Source organism: Alligator sinensis, unplaced genomic scaffold, assembly GCF_000455745.1.
Source record: "Alligator sinensis unplaced genomic scaffold, ASM45574v1 scaffold538_1, whole genome shotgun sequence".
In the NCBI taxonomy this organism is placed as follows: Eukaryota; Metazoa; Chordata; order Crocodylia; family Alligatoridae; genus Alligator; species Alligator sinensis.
The window spans coordinates 274,992-296,582 of record NW_005842999.1 but is presented as its reverse complement, the minus strand read 5'-3'; the positions used below and the strand labels follow the sequence as shown (position 1 = coordinate 296,582).

At 45.9% G+C, this 21,591-nt stretch overlaps 1 protein-coding gene across 7 annotated transcripts; it reads left to right on the top strand.

The window, feature by feature from the left end:
* The first annotated feature begins 2,005 nt into the window (after window positions 1–2,005).
* On the top strand, window positions 2,006–16,849 carry LOC102381851 (zinc finger protein RFP-like). 7 transcript variants are annotated; one of them, XM_014526268.2, is made up of 8 exons: window positions 2,006–2,051; window positions 6,329–6,864; window positions 7,884–7,979; window positions 9,634–9,864; window positions 10,084–10,106; window positions 10,706–10,824; window positions 12,688–12,747; window positions 15,081–16,849. In XM_014526268.2, exons 2-8 carry the CDS (start codon window positions 6,451–6,453, stop codon window positions 15,599–15,601), a joined length of 1,464 nt encoding a protein of 487 aa, XP_014381754.1. In that variant the 5' UTR covers window positions 2,006–2,051; window positions 6,329–6,450; the 3' UTR covers window positions 15,602–16,849. The 7 variants fall into 7 exon arrangements, with proteins under 7 accessions (XP_014381754.1, XP_014381755.1, XP_014381760.1 ...); XM_014526269.2 differs by lacking the exon at window positions 2,006–2,051 and adding an exon at window positions 2,818–2,878; XM_014526274.2 differs by lacking the exon at window positions 2,006–2,051 and adding an exon at window positions 4,921–5,081 and having other exon boundaries at window positions 6,804–6,864.
* The last annotated feature ends 4,742 nt before the right edge of the window (window positions 16,850–21,591 follow it).

Here is a 21,591-nt window from a genome sequence, read left to right as displayed (position 1 = left end):
ACAAATGCGATTGATGGGGCAAAACCCACCAATTAGAGACAGGCAAGGGAGGAGCTAGGAGGAGAGTCCACTTCGTCTCTACTCCAAAGTGGGGGCAGGAGCGGACTTAATTGGGAACTGCAGTTGCAGCCCTCTGACTGGTTCATTTTCAATCTGGGGGTGGAGCCCCAGAAGGGGGTATAAGTAGCCATGTGCTAAGCATGCCGCGCAGTCAGTGAGGGACAAAGAAAGAAGAGGTCCTGGGCCAAGAAGAGCTGGGAGAGCTGCCCAGTGGGCCTATCCAGCTGCCCAGAAGAGCCTGAAAGATTCTGCCACTGGACAGAAGCAGTGGGCGGTGCAGGCGTCGCTGCACGGAGGGTCCACGAGGGACTGGGACCCTGGAAGCTGCAGTGAGGTGGCTTGGGTCTCCAACCTTGGCATGAGGCTGGGCTGCAGTGCAATTGTTGCTGCATGGAGGGTCCACGAGGGACTGGGATCCTGGGAGCCACAGCAAGGCGGCTCAGGTCTCTAACCATGGTGTGAGGCCGGTCACGGGAGCCAGTGCTACCACGAGGAGAGTCACTGTGGGGTGTAATTCCCTGGAGAAGGAGGGGCCGAGTGGTCTGGAACCCATCCCCTGCAGTAGGTCCGCAAGAGCCCTGGGAACAGAGCTGTTCCTGAGCGTGGGGAGCAGTATTCAGAGCGGCACAGCCCTGGGCATGCATGACAGCCCAGGCCCGCAACTCCTCCTGAAAAGGATTGAGCCACTGGGACACGTGAGCAAGTCACGCCGCTCCCCTGAGGGCTGGAACTGAGCTCTCCCTTGGAGAAACATTAGCCAGGCCAGGGAGCTTATGAACACTGCCCCACCTAGCTCCTTGTGACACGGGAGTCAGTGGGGCAACGGGTCTCCCACTGGGGAGACACTTGGGGAAAAGTAGCCTCAGTAAAGAGGCAGGAGGAAGAGACAGACCCCCTAGAGGAGAGGAACCACTAGAGAACTCTTGTATCTCATATTTTGGAGTGTTTATTGATTATTTGATACACGCTGTGCATTTTTGGAGTGTTTATTAACTGTTAACTGTACACCTCATATTAGAGTGCCATTTATTGTTGTACTTACCTGCTCATACCATTTGGGACCCTTATGTTTACCTGTTTACTTTTGGGTATGTATATAGTTATAATTATATTTACTTGTAATCTGTAAATCCTCACTTTAGTTCACTACCTTTTTATATATACATATATTAAATTTGTACCTGGTTAAGACATTGCTTTTTGTTCCTCCTCTATTGAGACATGATAGTTGGGAGGGAACTGTGAGTAGACTGCAGTTTCCACCCCCAGAATATATGCCCTGCTGGCTTTCCCCTTCTATTGGTGAGGGGGGACACTTACTTTGGGGACACCTGTGTTACAGGTGCATAAAGGAAGTCTAGAATCAAGAAGAGAATTTGCAAATGCATAATTTGCCTGATTTTGCAAAATCTACTCGCATATAGAAGGAAATTTCTTACCCCACTCCTGTCTTTAAATTCCATTTTCTTCAAAAACCTGTGTGGCTGTTGATTAAAAGAAATATTCTTACTTTTATTATTTGGAGACAACTTGTCTCAAACTACAAGAAAGGATGTCTTGTTTAGGAAAGTGATGTTACATTAATTAGTATTGAAATATGAGAAGCTTTGTATCTCAGTTAACTATAGTTACAGAAATGGATATGGACGAGTCTTCAACACTGTTGTCAATAGATCAGCTTATATGTTTTGTGAACTATTTTTTTAATTCTTTTTACTTTGGATTTTTTTTTCACTGTAGATTTCATTAGGCACCTATCACTGAGTCAGCTTCTTTTTTACCGACTTGTTAATGTCTAAAAAACTGTTTTTTATTGGTGTGGTATAACTCTGAAAATACACACAGTAAAAGGAGTTTAATATGCACCCAAAGCAAAAATAATTTTGTTTTCTCTTAGATCCAAATCCAAAGTAACTTGGAGATTTTGAAGGAAGACAGATGAGATTCTGGCTTTGGAAAAGAATGGGCAAAAGAAAACCCAGGAACTGCTAGTAAGTAGCATTGCTGCTCACTGGGCTTATCTACACATGCAATTAATTTGAAGCAATAAACTCTGGCACAGTTTGCACTGGAGTTCATTGCTCCTGGGCACACTATTTGAATATACGCCTGGAACCGCAGCATGTTGAGCCACATCAGAGCAGCCCCAGCTGGCAGGTTACCTGCGGGGTCAGCCTTCCAGCTTGGGGCTGCTCTGACTGGGCTCAGTGTGATGCAGAGGGGCTGGCTGGGGCACAAGAGTACTCCAATGCAGGGCTAGCTGGTAGACAGACCCCGCACTGAAGCACTCTCATGCCCCAGCCAGCCCTGTCAGCATCTACATGTGCTTTGCTGCACACGAAAAAACTTTGCAGCAAGATTGTACTTGTGTTTGCAGCAGTGACAGCCTGGTCTGGAGCAGGGGCAGAGCCACGATCCCCTTCTTGCACACCCCTGCACAGACCATGCAGGCTAAAGATCATGGCTCTGCTCTGGTTCTGGAGCAATCTACCCCCATTGCAAGATCCCAGCGGTTCTTGAGCAGCTCCCTGCTCTGCTCTGCTGTGCACCCTGCCAGCATGGCTGAGGCTGGTCTCCATGGCAACTCCAGCCTTGAGCTTTCACAGCAGATGCAGCTTGGGTCTCCATGGAGACCGGCCCCAGCCATGCAGGCAGGGACTGCTGGGAAATGGAGTCTGGCTGCCAGCCGGATCAGCCATTTTGCCCACCCCTGGTTTATATCAATCCTGATTCAGTGAGGGTATCACAGCTGAATATGATGGGCCTGGCAGGGTTACCTTGTTTTTAGATCTTTGGAAGAATACAGAAAGTTTCTGGGGTGAGAGAGTGGCAATAAATAAAGAAGTTTTTTTCCTGGAGCTGGCATGGGAAGGCTTTGATGATATGTTTCAGTTCCCGAGTGAATTCTGGTGTGGGGTTCTCCCCAAGTTCTTTATGGTATTTTGTGTTAGAAAGTTGTCTGTTGGTTTCACTGATATAATCATGATGGCTGAGGATGACTTTGTCTGTTGGTTTGATTACCATTTTGTTGTTGGATCTTAGGGAATCTGAGATGGCTTTTTTCTATAAGGTGGAGAGGCTGTCGTAGCCCTGGCTTTTGTTGAGAATGTTGCTGTTGCTTTCTTCTTGAAACAGTCCACGTAGTAGTCCAATGTGTGGTTATATCCACTAGGAGGTGTTCGGGTAGCTTGCTAGATTTAGATTTAGTTGAACCTGCTTGAGTGATGAATTACAGTATTATTTGAACTTTTCTTTTGCATTTTTGTATCTGCATTGTCAGCTATAGCCTTGGGCTCACTTCCACATGATGTTCTTGTGCTATCAGTGTGAGAAAGCAGCTTATGTTCTAGCATTATCAACATAGGCCTGTAGAATGTGGGCCTTGTTACTAACTTAAATGAACTGAACTTGGCATATACCAACTCAGTCTATGGGATATGTTGATCAGATATGTTAATGAAAGGTGATAAAAGTTCCTAGGAGCAACTTTTTTTTTCTCACCCCTAACAATTTCATTCCTACCCCTCAGCCACTCCATCAGCTAAAATGCTCAGGAATCAAATAGTTAATGTTAGAGACAAGGAATACTTGTGGGTAGTATATTTTATTGGACTGACTACTGGCTGGGATATCACAGTAGCTTTCTGATATCACTGTGATAAACATATAATATGTTGTAATTTTTAGCTAAAATTAAATATTTTGATATTTATTTGAAATGAAATAAAGCTTTTCATTTCCAAACACCCACTTCCATTGTGCTAGGAACTTTGCTTGTCAACAAAACACCTGAGTGACTTGGAATGATGAGATCCCAGCTCTCTTCTTCCTTCCCTCTCTTTCTCTCTAGGCATAGCTTTCTGCACCTGAATGTTATTAGTTAAGCTTGAGCTAGGTTTCCTCAGATACAATATTACCCTGGTTCAGTTGAGTAGTTGTTTTTGTTTGTTTTCCTTGCATGGCTATTACTGCTAGTACCAACATAAATGTCATATACTTAGCAATAAATAAAGAATTCCCCTTCCCCACTTGCTCTGCAGCACCACTTCTTTAACCTAAGCAATGGTTCTTTTACCTAAGCCAAAGATCCCTGTAATGCCCAAAAATACTGTGGGGGTCTGCTCATCAAGAAGCTACCACTACTAGGACAGTTAGGAAAAAGATTGGGATGTGGTGAGTTTGAGAGACACAAGGGGATCAGCCTATATAGGCTGATTTGACCCAGTTTGGCTCAGATGTGCCCTAATGAACTGAATGCTGGCTCATGAGGGTGTTAACTGGACACCTAGTCTGATTCAGAGGTATTTCGTTAATCTGTGTGCTTCTGTCTGACTGCATTTTTATTGTTGCCCTGACTAACTGAATCCACGGCATATAAGGGTGTAAGCCTGTACGTGTTGATTGACCCAGCCAGCTCAGATGTGCTCTATTAATCTGTCTGTGTAGGTGTTTGATTGATTTGGTGGCTGGAGGAACCCAGCTCCATTGAAACTGAGTCCTGCAAAATAGCTCCATTGAGAGCGAGAACTTGCAGAAGGGAGAGATACAGCTCCATATAGAAACACAAGTAACTCAAGCAGCACATTGCCAGAATTACAGAGGCCCCAGAGACATACCGCTAATAAATGAGCACACCCCAAAGTGATGGGCAAATCTGGTAACTCCCCACTCTGCTTCTTGGAGCTAAACCTGGAGTGAGAGAAGGGCTGGGAGGCTAAGCAGGTGCATGCAGCCAGATAAGTAGGGTTGTAGGGGGAGGTCCCAGCCATCCTGGGGCTTTAAAAGGGACTGCAGGCTGCTCTGGGGTGGATGTTGTTAGAGTGTGTCTTTTGGTGATTGCATTTTGTGCAATGTATGCCTGCTGTAGGGAAGGAGATTATGAATGGTTAAAGACAGCTGTGCCCCCCCAGCTTGTTTGAGAGAGGGAGGCATAGTGTGGAAGGGGCAATAAGGGGGGGGTGTGTATGAGCAGGGATGGGAGAGGACCTGAGTGGTGGAGGGGAGTTGTATTCCCTTCAGAGGTATTGAATGTGGATTGGGAAGCTGAGGGGAGGGGGTGGTGCTTTGCCAGGCCAGAAACAAAGGGGTGAGTGTTGTGGGATAGATTGCTTTTGAACTTTTTCAATTGCTTTGGAAACTTTTTGGGGTGGGGAAGTTGTTTTTAATGTAGAATTTGTTCAGCTTCTGTATTCCCTTTATTCTAAATTGTCCTGAGTTTTTGGGGAGGGGTGGGCATATCAATTTAACAAGTAAATATCTTTGATACTGCAAAACCAAGTTCTTTGGATAAATGTGATATCTTTTATGAGACCACCTAAATAGCTGGAAACATTTTATCCTGTAAGGCAAAGAGGAATACAAAACTTAAACTCTTGGTTCAGAGGTGATACCTTTTTATTAGACCAACTAGAAAATAGCAAATCTTTCTTTGCAAGCTTTCAGGCACACGCATCCTTCTTCAGGCTGAGAGGCAATTAAAGATGGTACGAGTCCCCTTAGGTAGAAAATAAGCTTCATTTTGCACAGAGGAAGCTGAAGGTGGATGTATGTTCCTCTGGGTCCCTGGGAGTCCCTTTTTGTGTGAGTTGCTCTTTGATGTGCAAATAAGGCAATTTCTCTTCCCTGGTGGTGTCAGATGGCTGAAAGGTAGGGAGGTGTCAATCTTTCTTTCTTGTTTAGCAATGAAGTTATTAATTCCAAAAACAGCTAAACTCTGGTATCTTCCATGTTTCAGGGATCTGTTTTATAGCTGTGGTTTTATAGCCGTGGTATATTGTAAGGCAGTGATCCTCAACCTGGGTGTTGGGGCACTCCAGGGTGCAGTGAGATATAGTGAAGGGTGCCCCAAGAAGTGTGAGAAGATAAGCAGATAAAGGCAGGCTCAGGCTTCAGGTGGGAGGAGATAGGCAGATAAGGGCTTTCCTTTCCTAGCTGCTCCATCTGCAAGGTGGTAAGGCCAGTAATAAATTAGGTTTGTTTTTGAAACGAGGTGCTGCTCAATTCACAAAATTTATGGAGGGGTGGCTTGAGTCTAAAAAGATTGAGAACCCCTGATGTAAGGTGTGATTATCGAGGCTGGCTGGACATAAACTGGATTATGTCTGGTCTTGGATAACAGAATGTTTTCAGGCTGTATATAGATTATCTGAAGTAATGGCCAGATCCTGTTGGGTTTCATTCCCCCATAAGTAGCTGATCAACAATTCCAATTTATCCGTGTCTTCCGTGTGAGACTAGTAAACAGAAACATGACATTTTTTTTCAACAGATCAATTTCAGGGCAGGGAGCTTCACAAGTCAAATGGCAACACCCACTTCCTGCTGCAAAGAGAGCTGATTCCAGAGCTCTGAGAAACGAAACTTAAGTTGCCACACATCCCCTGAGGAGCCATGGCCGCAGAGAATCCTGTCGAGAGCCTGCAGGATGAGGCATCTTGTTCCATCTGCCTGGATTATTTCAAAGACCCAGTCACTATAGGTTGTGGGCACAATTTCTGTCAAGTCTGCATTGCCCGCTGTTGGGAAGGAACAAATAAAGATGTCTCCTGCCCACAATGCAGAGAGTGCTTTCCACAGAAAATCTTTAAGAAGAACAGGCAGTTGATGAATTTTGTAGAAATAGCTAAAAAACTAAAGAGGCAGGGGAAAAAAGCAGGAACAGAGCACGTATGTGGTGAACATGAAGAACCTTTGAAACTGTTCTGCCAGGAGGATCTAAAATGTATCTGCGTTGTGTGTGACAGGTCCAGGGACCATAGGACTCATTCTGTGATTCCTGTAAAGGAGGCTGCCCAGGCTTATAAGGTAAGAAGTCTCAGGTCTGGCATCACTTCCTAGGCACAGATGTTTAAAAAGTGGTCCTCTGTCTGGAAATAGCCAACTGCAGTAGATGACTTTTTGTATTGTTGCTGCTATTGTAACAAAAATGTAAGCGGCTGCTCTTGGCTAATACCTCCTCCCCACACCCTTTTAAAGTGTTTCTTATCACATTACAGTGCAAGACAGCTTTGTATCTCAGGAATGTTAGCACGTGTAAGAGGGAGACGAGATGTGGATAATTTACCAGTGAAGAACAGACTTGTAGATCAGGAGGAAGAGTCACTGCAGCAGAAGACGAGAGTTGGGACAGGGCAGGCATTTGGTGTGCAGTCCAGAGGCAGCTTCCCTTTATATTCTTGTACTACAGAGTACAGTATTTGAGACACAACTATAAAACTGACATTGGTAGGAGTTCAAGGGTGTCCAGAAAAAAACCCTTATTTTTCTTTGTTTTTGCAAAGAAAGTCTGATTTTATTTTATTTTTTCTTTCTTTAATGTTCCCTCCTTCTTCCTTTCATCTGTTTTCTAAGTCTTGGTTTGTTTGTTTTTTGTTTTTTTTTTTTTTAACCAGTGTTGATGCTCCTAAAAATTGATAAGTATGTGGGGCTGTCTGTTTGCCTACCTTTTTTGTTGGTGTTTTGTTTTGTTTCCTCACTTTCAGTTTTACCATGGGGGGCTGGGGGAAAACTTTTTTTTTTTTTTTTTTTTTTTTATGGGTGTGGCAAGCAAACAAAAATATGGCCCTCTTTCTGACCTGCTTTCCTGTTGCTTATACCTCCTCTCCCAGGATAAATGAAAAGCTTAGTTGTATTACATCCTGGGCAATCCTAAAGGAGCTAAGATGCAAATGGCATTCCCAGCCCTTAAGCAAGTCCATGATTTCAAAATATGTCTTGTTCTTTATTGGGATGAAACCAAGACCTTTCAATGAGGAAGAGAGAGAAATAACTTGCCCATCCCAGAATAGCAAACACCCACATCATCAATACTGTTCTTCCCTTAGGAAAAAGTCGAAGACAATGTGAGGGCTCTGAAGAAAGAAAGAGAGAAACTCCTGGAATTTAAAGAGTCAGGGGACAGGAAAAATGAAGAATATCTGGTGGGTGCCAGTTATTATTAACTTTCAGGGGGAGTGGGCTTTTCCATTAGGTAAATATGCTGCCTCTCCAGCCCTCAGTTTATTGTGCAGGCTCCCCTCCCACCTTCTGCTTCCCTTCTTTATCAGATTAAGCTCCATCTTTTGCACCGCCTCTTATCACACCTCCCAAAGTGTACTACATCTTCCCACTATTACCAGCCATGTCCAGAAAAAAACCCTTATTTTGGTTTGTTTTTGCAGAATGTAGCAACATGGTGCTATATGTGCCCGTGTCCATAAACGGACATCTCCATGTCTATGCTGCTGCTCGGAGCTTGCTGAGGTACGCGAGACTGAACAGCTTCTGATTCTTACGCAGAGAATAGAGCAACAGTTTTCATCTCACTTGGCCTCTGTTTTTGCCAAGATCTTTGCAGCAGTAAGAGGCAGTGCTGGAGCGACTTACTGAAAAAGAGAAAGGTACATTCAGAGGTAGGGAGAGGAAAAGAGAAGGAGAGAGAAGCTCATATTTAAGAGCAGAGTCTGAGCTGAAGGAAGCTGTGCTCGTCTCCTATCCCCCTCAACTGGTCCTCTTGCCAGTTCTACCTGGGGTGGGAGGTAAAAGCATGCAGCATTCAGGTAGGGTTAAGAGGCTTTAGTTTATCCTATGTCTACCAATTGGAGACTAATAGAAATACTGGAGTCCACTGTAAACTAACCAGGGACCCACCTGACTCAGAATCCCAACATATACCCCTTCTAGCAGCTTGGGAGGTAGGAGATTTATATTGTCCCACCAAACTGGCTTCCCTATTTTGGGAAAGATTCTTCCACATTCCCCCCCCAGCAGCCTTAGACCACTGGTGTGGCAGTGACTAGTGACATTGGCATTGCCCATTCAAAATGAAGGCCTACCATTTCCGAGTGTGTTCTGCTCACTCCTCTTGGGCATCCAGCAGACATGAACAGGGCTTGGAAAATCTGTGTGCATCTGCTCCTGTGAGGCTTTCTTTAGTGTGGACACTTCCTTCTTTGTGTGACACTGTGTACCTGTCTGACTCGGTGAAATCCTGACACCATGAAAAACTTCCACTGATGTCAGTACAGATAAGATTTTCACCTTCTATGCCTGAGTGGTTGGGAATATCATGAAAGGCAAATACAACTGCAACAGTTTGCAGGCTGTCTTGCAGTATTTGATAGTTTCTCTCCTGACAACAAGAGCCCCGAGCCTTGCCTCTTGTTACCTTGAATCTATATGATCAAAGATCACTTGTGTCACGAGGGTAAGTTGTCAGAGCATTTTTTTCACTGGTGATCAGGAGGAATGTTCAGCCCTGGTAGTCTTAGTTGTGACATCATGCCTCTTACTGGATGTGTAGGGCCAAATTAGAGATCAAATGGACTATGCATTTACTTTCATAAAAGACCATCATCTGGGCTTTAAGATTTGAGTCCAAAAGAGCAATGAGGAAGAGGATAACCCACCCATCTTTTTTGTGTTAACTGTTTTGCAGGCACTAGAGCAGGGTGGAAAGAATTTCATTTAGGTGCCTGAGTCCACTGTTACCTAACAGTTGGAAATGGATCTGGTCCATCTTGCACTGTGGAGTACTCGGTGATACTTTCCAGGGTTCTAACCTGACCTTTCCCTATTTGTATGTGATGGTGCCAGAAAAAGAAGCAAATGGAGAAGCAGAAGCTTACGTCTGATTTTCAGCAACTGCATCAATTTCTGGAAGAAGAAGAGCAACTTGCCTTGGCCCAGCTTGAAGAGCTGGATAAAGAGATTTTGAAGAGGCAGAAGGAAAATGTCAACAAGCTCTCCAGGAAGATATCATTTCTAAGCCAGATGATCAGTGAGATGGAAGGGAAGTGCCAGCAGCCAGGGACTGAGTTCCTGCAGGTGAGGCAGTGTTAGAGACACCCCAGAAGCCAACACAAGAAAGGGAGGACTTTTGTATGATTAGGCATGGGGAAAGAATGGAATGTAATTGGAAAAGCTGTCAGGTGCAAATGACCACTTCCCCCCCTGACCCTTCTCCCAAGCAGGAGGGATCCCCAGTGTGTGGCCTCTGGGACTGAGCTGCCTCTGTTTTGGTTTTTTCCTTTCTCTTCCCTCTAGGACATCAGAAGCACACTGAACAGGTATGTAAATCCTCCTCCCATCCTCAAACCTTATTGTCCTGGGAACAAGGTTGGGGATTTGGAATATAACTTTTTAAGGAAGGATTACTGCCAAAAATAACTCTTCTTCCCACCCCTTCCCCCTTGCATCCTGGGTCAGGGAGAGGGAGTGGGAAGTAGCTGCCTGAAGATTTTGACGGGGAAACTTGGGCCTGCCACCTCCTGGTGACTATTCTTCTCAGGTTGGTAATTATGACAAATCTTCCTCCCCGGCAGTTTGCAGATGGGTGTGAAATAAATTGTACATACCAATGGTCTCTATTTCATTGCCTAGTGGATACATAATGCAGTCTTCCAAAAGCAATTGATCATATTGGCTGTGATGGTAGGTAAGTCAGGTACTGTACTGCTCATGGAAACAACTCTGAAGAAGTAGCTCCAAGTAAAAAATTCAAACGTATTGCTGGATGAGACATCGAGGGTAACTCCTTGCACTTTCCCCACCTGTGCTGAAGTCTTCTGTGTCAGGAGTCTGCATAAATGCAGTCTCTGTGCCCCCTAGTCTAGTAACTTTTACTAGAGTGAGAACATGGTTTCCTAAATAAACTGTTTCTTTCTAGGTGTGAAAAGAAGGGGAAATTTCTTCAGCCAATCATTTATTTTCCTGAGTTGGAAAAGAACCTCAACTCCTTTTGTCAGCAAAGGACTGCAGTAAAGAAGACTCTTAGGATATTCAAAGGTACCAAGGAGAGAGAACTGGGGTGGCTTTGGGCATGCCTCCACCACTTCCCTGTTGTGTCTGGGGGCACTACCAAAGAGCATGGTACATCGAGTAGGAGTGACAGGGTGGGACAAATTTGCAAAAAATGTGTGGTGCCTTAGTGTATCCATAAGTGTATGCCCAAGACTGTCTGACAAGGGCACAGGGACATGCACACAGGACCACACCAGGCTGGCTGCAGTGCCTCATTTTCTGAGACTTAGTTCATGCTAAACTTGGGTGGTTGCATGAGGCCTGCTCTTCACCAGCAGTCCTGGTCTCCGCACAGGGGGCAGTGTAGACAAGCTATCCCTGGCTCTGGCATTAGAAGGGCTCAAGCCAGTTAGTTCATTATTGGCTGCTACGTGCTAATCCCCACGGGGTGAGGCAGAAGGAAATGGAGCATGGAACCCAGGTCTTTTACTTCCTGGGCAAGTGCTTTAACCACTAAGCTACTGGTCCGCAACCTGTCATCTAATATCCACTGCTTTTCCTCATTTGCCTACACTGAACACCTGCTATCATGGCTTTTTTTTTTTTTTTTTTACCTTGCTACAATTTAGGGGCTTACCTGGGCTTAAGCACATAGCCGGGCAAGTATACCTGAGCATTATCTGTGTAAAAAGCCCCATTGAGCATGCTCAGTAGCTGTGTTTATGGTTGTATGTCTGTCCTACATCCATAGAACTGAATTGCAAACTGCTCCCAAGTGGCAAAAACAGCACTTATGTGGCTGTGTAACTGTCATTAGGGCCCATAAGTGAAATAGGATCTCACCACTAGTGTTTCCATGCCCAAGCCCCTCTTTGTGATCTGCCCCTTGGTTTCCATGCCTTCATAACTGGGATGTTAAGTATAATAAAATCCCTGTTATCCAGCACTCTACTAACTGGAATTGCTGGCCAGTTGGACGCAGGGCGGGGAAAGCTCGCACGCGGTGGCTGCAACCGCCACCTACCACCCTGTGAGGTTGTTGCTCAGTGTATGGCTGCTGCTAGCCCCCGCACCCTGCTCCACATTCAGCTGCCGCCACTCTCTCCTCCTCTGCCCTCCATGCTCCACATCTGGATGGAAACCCACACTCCTCAGGTAACCAACATTTTTTAGATATCTGGCACCCCTCATTCCCCACTCATGCCAGATAACAGGGATTTTACTGTATCTTAAGGACTAGTCATTCTGTTTAGTGGCTATGGTGAAAATGGCCAGAGTTACTTTGAAATGGAGGCACAACATGCTGTTTTTTTGCCCTTGTGCCTGGACTAGGCAACATGCAGGAGCAGCAGTGTAGGCAATGTGTCCATGGAGTGCAAGGTGTTCTGGGAATTGTCGTTCTCTCAAGTGGTAATGGAGTTGCTGCAGCTGGGAAGGGAACTTTCACCCCATGTTGGGAGAGCAGAAAAATTGGCTGCATGCAGCATAAAAATTAGAGCAACTTCTTTTGCCACTACCCCACCCTAGTATTAGCACCCCAGTATTGGCAATCTCCACTGTCACTCTGGAAAACTGATTCCCAAAACACTTGTGCTCCATGATACATTGCCTGCGCTGCTACAGTGCATAGCCTGGAAGTGCAAGTGGAGCCAGGAAGGGGAGGGTGAGGTGCCCCTCCCCCTTAAGCCATGCCCAGGGCACATACCCCACTCACTCACCCCAGTTTATACTACTGCTTTGAAATGTGATTTAGAAATAGAAATGTTATGAACAATTTTTATTTCAAAGACCCCTGGGTATTCCTTCCTCTCATTTTAAAATGTACTGACCTGAAGTAATAAAAGGATATTGCCTCATTCTTTATGAATTTCCCTCTATTTTCCTCCTCTTTTTCTTCTTCTTCCCCAGATTCCTTGTCAATTGAACTGTTGAAAGAAAGGAGTAAACCTCTTAGACCAGATAAGAAAGGTAAATTTTTCATGTGGCTGCTTGTCCTGGGGAAATTCTCATACAGTTGGTTACATTAGAAAACCTGTCCATGTTTAATTGGTAACCATAGGATGTTTTAGCTCTTTTAAAAATGACTACATTGGCTGACAAGGTGTTAACATCCAATTAATTAAGATTGTGCTGTTAGTTCACTTCTTTTGACCATTCCTTTCTTCTCTTCTCTATGATTAACTACAAATATTGATGCATTTAAACATAGTAATCTGCATCCATGCTTGGAACAGTTATGCTCCATAACTATTGGATCCTAGCTAACATGGAGTGTTTTAGTAGGGGGAAAATGGTGTTTGGTCAAAAAAAGATACGAAAATCAGTTTTTCAAATATTTTTTAATTAAAACAAATTGGGAAAACTTAAGCCAGATTCTTGCCTTTCTTCCTCTTCAACCCCAAAATATGGGAATGTACATATAACTTTTTCCCATTTGGATACTCCAGAATTGTTGAAGAGTGGAAAAAGGGAGAGAAAGCAGAAGGAAGATAATTTTCATTTCAGAAAAGTTATATACTACAACAAAATATCAGGGAAAGGGTGCATGACTTTTGTTAATTTATCTGTTTCGAGTGAGAAGAGGGGAAACATTGACAAAGAATAAAAGAAATTAAGGGAAAAAATACTATCTTGCTGCCTCTTCTGTCCCACCCAAAAAGAAATAGGGATGATAATTTGGAATGCTAATAATTGAGAATATAAATTTGTATGACTCTTTTAAATCCCATATATTTCCAGTGAGGGGGGGAAGATTTTTTTTTCCCCCCTCAGAACTGTTACCTTCCCCCTTTTTTCTTCTCTTTTTTTCCTTTTTCTTCTTGCTTAAAGAAAAAGAAATCATTTTGAGGAGAAATTTCCCCCCACTGGAAATGTATGGGACTAAAAAAGAGTGGTGGGAAGAGGGGGGATAAGAGGCAGGCATGTGTTTCATGTAGCTTTTAAAAAACTGCTTGTTTTTGGGGAGGCATTCCCCTTTTAAATGCCCCCTTCCCCCCATGTAACAGAAAAGATCTACTGGTTTTAGTTAACACATTTTTCTAACATAATATATTTTCCTAGTTTAAACAAGCTTTAAATTGGAACCAACATTTTTCTGTGTGTGCCTGTGTTACCTAGAGCTATTGCAAGCTGAAGCCACTAATGCGTTTTTTCTGAGACCAACTCTAATGCTCAATTCACACATACACAGAATGACAACCTGAGAAATTGTCACCAACCAGCACCCAGATGCTCTTTAATTGTGTCCACAAAGCTTTCATTTGTCAGTCTTACTGAACCTTTTTAATGTGAATTTTTCACTCTCAGACAGTCCTCTTCTCCATGATCACTGTCTGACCACTCCCTTTCTTCTTTACCCTTGGTAGGGATGGGGGTCTATTCTTTCCATTTTTGGGCCCTGAAGAAGCTCTCTTTAGGCACGTATCACCATACAGCAATATTGGTACGGCGTTGTGCTTCAGTACTTCCTTTTGGAGGTACTCAATCATGGCGTAGTGGTAGCTGTTACTGTGCCATGTGGGCGGCGCATGCTTAGATCTTGCAGCTACATTGCTACATCACTGTTGGGCGATGTGTAGACATGCCCTCTCAAGTCATGAAACCCAATTCTATTCTCGAAGAGCTACCCCCTGGTCCTCACTTTCTGGGCTTGGATAAGTCTCCCTAGTCTAGCTGGGGCCCAGTATCTTTCCTGTAGGGACTGAGGTCTAGTGATCTCTCTTCTCCAGTTCTGCTTTCTTTCCTGATTTCGTGTGCTCCTGCATTCATGCTCTGCTTCTGGGGGTAAGACAGTCCTACCAAGCAGCAATGAGAACACAGGGGCATTTTTACACAAGTAAGTGCCAGGAGCTTTGAAAAGTGCCCAGTGCTGCGTCGCTTACAGTTAGTTGTCTAAGTGGCAAAATGTGAGTCGGCACTGAGAAAATGGCGGTGGCGCGCTTTTGAATTAAAACGAATAGAAGTTGTTTTAGTTCAAAAGTGCATCACCGCCATTTTCTGTGCGCATTTTGCCACTTATACAATTGCACACGGTGCGATACAGTTTGCATCGGCTGACATGCGGAGCAGACTCAGATCTCCGGGGTGTCACAGGACAAAAGGTATAAATGCCTGTCATGCCTAGGATAAGAAAGTGCTTACAGTGACATCCCTACCCAGCCACAGCAAGGGGAGAGTTCCCCGGGACTGAGCCCTACAGGGATGCTGTGGGGAGTGAGGAATGAACCCAGCCTTCACAAGGGCTGAGGCCCTCTCCTAACACTCTGCTGTTCTCTTTCTCTCTCTCTCTTTTCCTATTGCAGTAAACATGACTTTGGATCCAGATACAGCAAACCCCCACCTTACATTTTCTACAGATCACAAAAGTGTAATATGGGAGCGTGTGGTGCAAAATCTGCCTGACAAACCCGAGCGATTTGATCCTATTCCCTGTGTGCTTGGCTCCGAGGGGTTCATTTCAGGGAGACATCACTGGGAGGTGGAAATCAGGGGTCACAGGTGCTGGTGGACATTGGGGGTTGCCCTTGAGTCTGTGAGGAGGAAAGTGGGGTTCAACTTTAACCCTGAAGGAGGCATCTGGGCTGTGCAGTGGTGCAAGGGTCAGTACTGGGCTCTCACCTCCCCTGTGACTCCCCTGCTCCTGGACCAGGCCCCCAGGAAGGTCCGGATCTCTCTGGACTATGAAGAGGGGCAAGTGGTTTTCCATGACACTGATAGCAATACCCCAATCTTCACATTCAAGTCTGCTTCATTCAACGAAGAGAAAATCTTCCCTGCCTTCTGGCTCTGGGATGCAGGATGCTTGCTTAAATTGTGTCCTTGATACGAAATGTGCACTGGGTTTCACAAGGCCCAGGCATCCTAATCCCGATGCCAGATTGCCTTCCATGTTGATGGTCTTAACCTCTTAAAATGCCTTGGCTTTCAAAGATGCAGAACACCCCTTAACTACAATTGGACTTGTCTAGACATGGCAGTTCTCAAAGTGAAGTCATTAGTATCTAGTGTCCTAAATCCTAGAGGTCTAACAGATCTCTGGATTTTCATATGCATGGATAGCAGTAAGTGTTCATGGTTGAACAGCAAATCTCAGCACCCTGAGTACTGTTTAGTCTGTTTGCCAGTAGTATCCATGATCCTGAAGGAAGTAGTGTAGGGCTGTAGAGCTTAGCAGGTAGAGAGCATGATGGGGAGACTCAAAGTGGGGAGAGGGTTGTAGTGGACAAATAAGAACTGAACAGTCCTGGAGGAGAATAGGAATAATTAAATTGGAGGGGGGAGAAACCTCAGTAGTCAGCAACAATAGAGGGGGGTCAGAGGTATGGAGCAGTGGGGGGAGGGAGTGGGGGGAAGGTTGGGCACCGCTGCATAGATTAAATTACAGAAGGTAGGGGTAAAAAGAGAGAAGTAGGAATTTAAAATCCTGTTGGAATCATCGGGTGTCTACATAGAAAAGTTGCTTCAGTCTCGTTTAAATTGGATATTAAAATTGAGTCAGCAAAACCAGTCCCAAACCCCCAACTCTTGTGTGGACACTCCTCAGTAAGTCTAAAGACAGGCTATTTTGATTTAGCTTTAACCTAATTGATTAGGAAAGTTCAAGGAAAGCTGACCTTACAAGGAGAGAAGAGAATCCTCAAGCTTTTAGCACCAGTTGAACTCCACTAGTTTTCAGTCCTATTAACAATTAAACTGAGGTGATTCTAAACCCCATACTTAATGAAAATACCATGATTTATTTTGTTCCTCTATTATGGCTATTCTTAAATGTCACGCTTAGTTACTGTCAGTAATTTGTATTGGTGTATAAAATTGCTATGCTCAAAGTATCCAGCCTGGGTCTTTCTTTGAAAAGCCGCATGTAAGGTTCTGCTTCTTGCTGAAAATGCTGGTTGTGCTAGTTAGTTAGAAAGTAGTTTGTACAACTCATGAATAAGGGTTATCCCCCACTTGCAGTATTCCAAAATACTGCCACCATTTAGTAAGCAGAATAGTTGATCCAAATATTACCTTTGGTACCTTTTAGATTCAGTGCCTTTTAATATGTATTTCCTGTTAATAAAGGCTTTAAAATGTACATTTTTTCCTGTTCTCTTTTCTATTCCATATATGACGTCAGGGTAAAAGCAGGTAAAGCTTGAAAACAAAATATGACTTGCGGCAGGATGAATGAGTGATGGTACGATATGAGGACAGGGGAAGTTTCACCCACAGGGTTCATTGATCACTTTTATTCAGCGAGTTATATGGGTTGAGCATGTGGAGGAGGGCAAGTGTGTGTTATGGGAGTAAGGCTTTGGAGCAGTCTGTTTGTAGAAGGACTGAATGCTTTAGGTCAGGACAAGTGCAAGGACCACTGAACTGTTCCAGTGTAGGACTTCAGCAACTGGGGAAATAACAGAAGGGCTGCTAAGGAGTTCTTTATGGATGGCTTTGTCCATAACTGAGGCAAGAGCCACTCCAGATAGAGGGGACAGACTTGTGCAAAAATCATACTGGCATGAGCTCCTAGCTTATAGGAGGCATCCTTTTTTTTTTTTTTCAGGAAACATGAGCACACTGGAGTGATTTTAGATATTATTTTCACAACATGTAGAAGTTTATTTTTATTCCCCCACCCCCACTTGCTATGGTTGTTTAAATAGCCATTGCCAGCACCTCTTTCCCCACCCACAGAGTGCATCTTTCCTGCCTAGGGCCAAAGGTATGAGGTGACTCCACCTTAACTAGGCTGAGTGTATAAAAGCTACACTACATGGAGAAGGCAGAGGCCTCCAATGTGCTGATGAAAAGGCCTTCAGCCCTCACTTTGTAGTGAGCATGTTTGTTATTACCCTGAAATAGAATAGTTTTCTGATAGCATACTGTTAGGTTAACAATAATTTGGATTATTAAGAAGTATTAGCTTTGCAGCTGAATACAAGGCATGACCTGTGGCCTAGCAATGCTGCTGACCACAAGGCAGAATGATAGCTAAGCCTTTGTTTGTGTCAAGTAATCATTTTAACTGTGTTAAGCATTTTCTGAGTAAAATGCAGCAAGTGGATCTGTGTCTGTGTGCTGTAAAATCAGCTACAGCAAGGAACAAGATAAGACAAAGAAGCCATTGTTCTAAGTACAGTGATTGTGTCCTTAAGAAGTATCTACTACTGTGCAAGGTTTTGCTAACATATCATAATGTTACTGTTACCCAACTTTTAGCTTTTAAAAAGTGCTAGTTCAGCTTAATAGAAATATGCTGTTACAAAGATTTGTAAAGCACCGCCCAAGTATTGCTTTTTGTTAACCCTGTAGTCTTGCCTTATTGTAAAAAGTATAAAAGATCGCCCCACCCTTGAGGGGGGGCCATTTTGCCTTTTGCTGGCTTTATGGTCTTTGCTCGAGCAAATAAATGACTGTCAGTTCTTTACCCGCGTTGTCTGGTCCCTATTGCAGCTAGATAATGAACTTTAGGGAGTTTTCTCCCACCACAACTTCAGATCTTTTGCCTTTTGGCTCTGGGGCCTAACCCCTTCCTCATGGCCTGCTAAGGCACTACTTCCTGGGGCACCTCCAAAAGATGCTGGGCTTGCAGGGACTGAACAAAAGGCTCCTGCATGTGAACAGAAGGCATTTCTTGATTTGTGAAGGGGATTAAGAGGAAGATGGAGAAATAATTTGGGGGGAATTTTTTTCAGAAAAGCTCAGCAGTGAGAGAGCTGGGTAAAGAAGCCTGTCTGCAGTTCTGCAGGCAGAAAACCAATTGGAATCTCTTGCAAGGTTCACTCCCTTTATCCCTTGGCCTCTTGAAGGCTGAGATCAAGTGTAGTAGATCAAGTGTAGCATGGAGGATCTATTCTCTACAGAGCGGAGGACCCGTGCGGTCTTCCCCTGCACCACAGCAGCAGGGAAAGCGATATCAGGTTTTGGATTCCGGGCATCCGAGGATTCCTGGGAGACCAGGACGTGGCGACCTATGCCGAGATTGCGGGGAAGGCTCCTTCTCCAGGGGGACTGCACCCCCCCCCCCCCCCAACGAAGACCACCTGGTATGGAGATGAGGGCCTATCCAGTTGGCTTCAGAGTAAAAGGGTCAGACAAGAGAGACCAATACCTGCCAAATGGGATGAAGAGGGAGGATTTCAGCTGGATGATCCTGAGAGAGATGCTCCATGCGAAGGAGGACCTCGTCTACATCTGGAAATGTGAGTCCCTTCCTGATTAGGCAGTGGGTTTCAGGAGTCCTGGGACTAGGCAGAACTTCTGGCAACAGCTGGGGGGAGTGGCTGATGACTAAAGGACTTTGTCCCCAAAGAGGTTCTGGAGACAAAAGCGGGTGAGAATTCAGCTCTGCGTCATCAGCAAGGAGGGCTGGGTTAGCAGAGTCAGTGGGACAGGCATGGATGGATCCTCCAAGCAGCTGAAGCAGCTTGTCTGGGATCACGGCCTGGTGGACGCAGCCAAAGGCGCCCAGGAACCCAGGGGACACTTCACCCAAGTGGACCCTGCAGGCAGCACCAAGTCCAGAATTAACCTTGTCTTCCTCCCCATGGGGTGAAAGGCAGAGAGAGCCCGCTGTACACCCATGTGCTTCCTGGGCCACTGTCTCCTCACCCTCCGGGCTGACCTGGGGGGACAGCTGGAAAGAGGAAGAGGAGTGTGGAAGCTGAACACCAGTCTCCTGGAAGACTAGCGGACCAGGAGCAGCTACAGAGAGTACTACACAGGCTGGAGGACCCTCTGGGGCCTGTACCAGAACCAGACCGTGTGGTGGGCCAGCATGAAAGAGAGGACCAGGGGCTTTTTCCAGCGAGCGGTCAAGTGATGGGCCCTCTTCCACCGGAAGTGGCATGAGTGCTGGACCCGTAACTTACAGGACCTGCACAGGCAGGTGGTAGTGGGCCAGGACATGAGGGAGGCCATGTGGTAGGTGAAGGTCCAACTAGGTAGAAGAGCAGTAGGAGTGGTTTGCTTATTTCTCCAGAGTGAAGAAGAGCAAGGAGGAGGCCATGACATACCTGAGAGATGGTGTGGGAGCAGAGCACCGGTTGAAGGATGGCATGCTGGCCACAGCAGCTGCTTTCTACCGGGAGCTCTATGCTGGGAAACTGGTGGACCCAGAGGCCATGCAGCTGTGCCTGCAAAGCCTCACCCAAACGCTTGGGGAGGATGAGCAGTGGCAGCTGGAGGAGGACTGGATGCAGGAGGAGCTTGAGAGGACCCTCTGGAGGTTCAAGAACAGTAAGACTTCTGGGGCGGACAGCCTGCCCAAGGAGTTTTACCAGACTTTCTGAGACCTGGTCGGCCCAGACCTGCTGGAGCTCTTTCAAGAGCACCTGCAGGAGGGCTGGCTGGGGGTGGGGATGGACTGGGGCCTCATGACCCTCCTGTACAAAAAGGGTCTGAGGGAAGAGTTGAAGAACTGAAGGCCGATCACCCTCCTGAACTTCGATTACAAGCTGCTGGCCAAAGTCTTGGCCGAGTGATTTAAATTCATCCTAGGTGCAGTTATCCACGAGGACCAGTCATGCAGGGTGCTAGGGCACCAGATTCACAGAGCCCTGGTGCAACTGAGACATGCTCCAGCTGGAGAAGGAGAGAGGGCAGTGTCATAGTCCTACACCTGGATCTGGAGAAGGCCTATGACAGTGTCCCACTGGTCCCTGTTCCATACCCTGGAGCAGATGGGAGTCCTCCTGACCTTCTGTGTAGAAGGTCCTGATCCAGCCAACGAAGTGAGCAGCGAAGTGCAGATCAACGGTTTCCTGAGCGCCCAGATTGCGGTGGAGCTGGGGGCCTGGTGGAACTGCCCACTCTCCCCAATTCTGTTCATCTGCGCCATTGAGCCCCTGGTCCACTGCCTGAGGCAGGACCCAGGGATCTGTGGAGTCCACATCCTGGGTAGCAGCAAGCAAGAGGTTGAGGTCCTGGCCTACATGGATGATTTGAACATCCTGTGTTGGAACAAGTGGTTGGTAGAGGGAGCCCTGTGGCACACATGGGTATACGAGGTGGTGGCGGGGGCCAAGCTCAATGTGAGCAAAAGCACCTGCTTTGCCGTGGGCGAGCTCGGGGACCTGGAGTCCCTGGGGGTCTTTGTTCCCTGCGAGGAGGTCAGGATCCTTGATAGATTTTGATTCTGAGCTGAGCAGCAGGACAGTGTGGGAGAAGACAAAGGCAAAGGTAATGCAGAGACTGGGGCTGTGGCACATGCATGCTCTTTCCATGGGGTAGCTCATTGCGCTTGTGAAGGTGGTGTTGCTACCAGTGCTTTTGTACACTGCACTGGTCTTCCCTACTTCCAAGTATGTCACCCACGGGATCCAGAGGGCCATGTGCATTTTCTTTTGGGGCTCCAGATGGGAAAAGGCTGCCTGGAAGACCTTGTACAAGGACAAGAGGGCCAGGGGCATGCCAGACATCCTCCTGTTCCTGTGGGCCAAGTATACAAGCCTGATCTGCAAGCTGGTGATGGACGCAGAATCCAAAACCACTTGTCTGGTGAGATATTTTGCAGGGCACATCCTGAGACATTGTGGGATGTTCACCCCAACCAACCACAGACCATGGGCTCACGGTGGTTCTATGAGATCCTAAATCAGTGGCATAGCTTGTATGACCTGCAGAGTGCAGGCCTCATGAACCACAAGAAGATCCAGGAGATAGTGAGGCTGAAGGACACCACGTCGCCCATGGACCTGCTCCCGGGCAATGCATGCCAAGCCGTGTGGGAGCGCATCAACCACAAGGACCTGTGCAAAGATCACAAGGACCTGAAGTAGCTCATAGCCCACTGAGCTCTGCCACTGAGGGCTGGGAGACATAGAGGGTCAG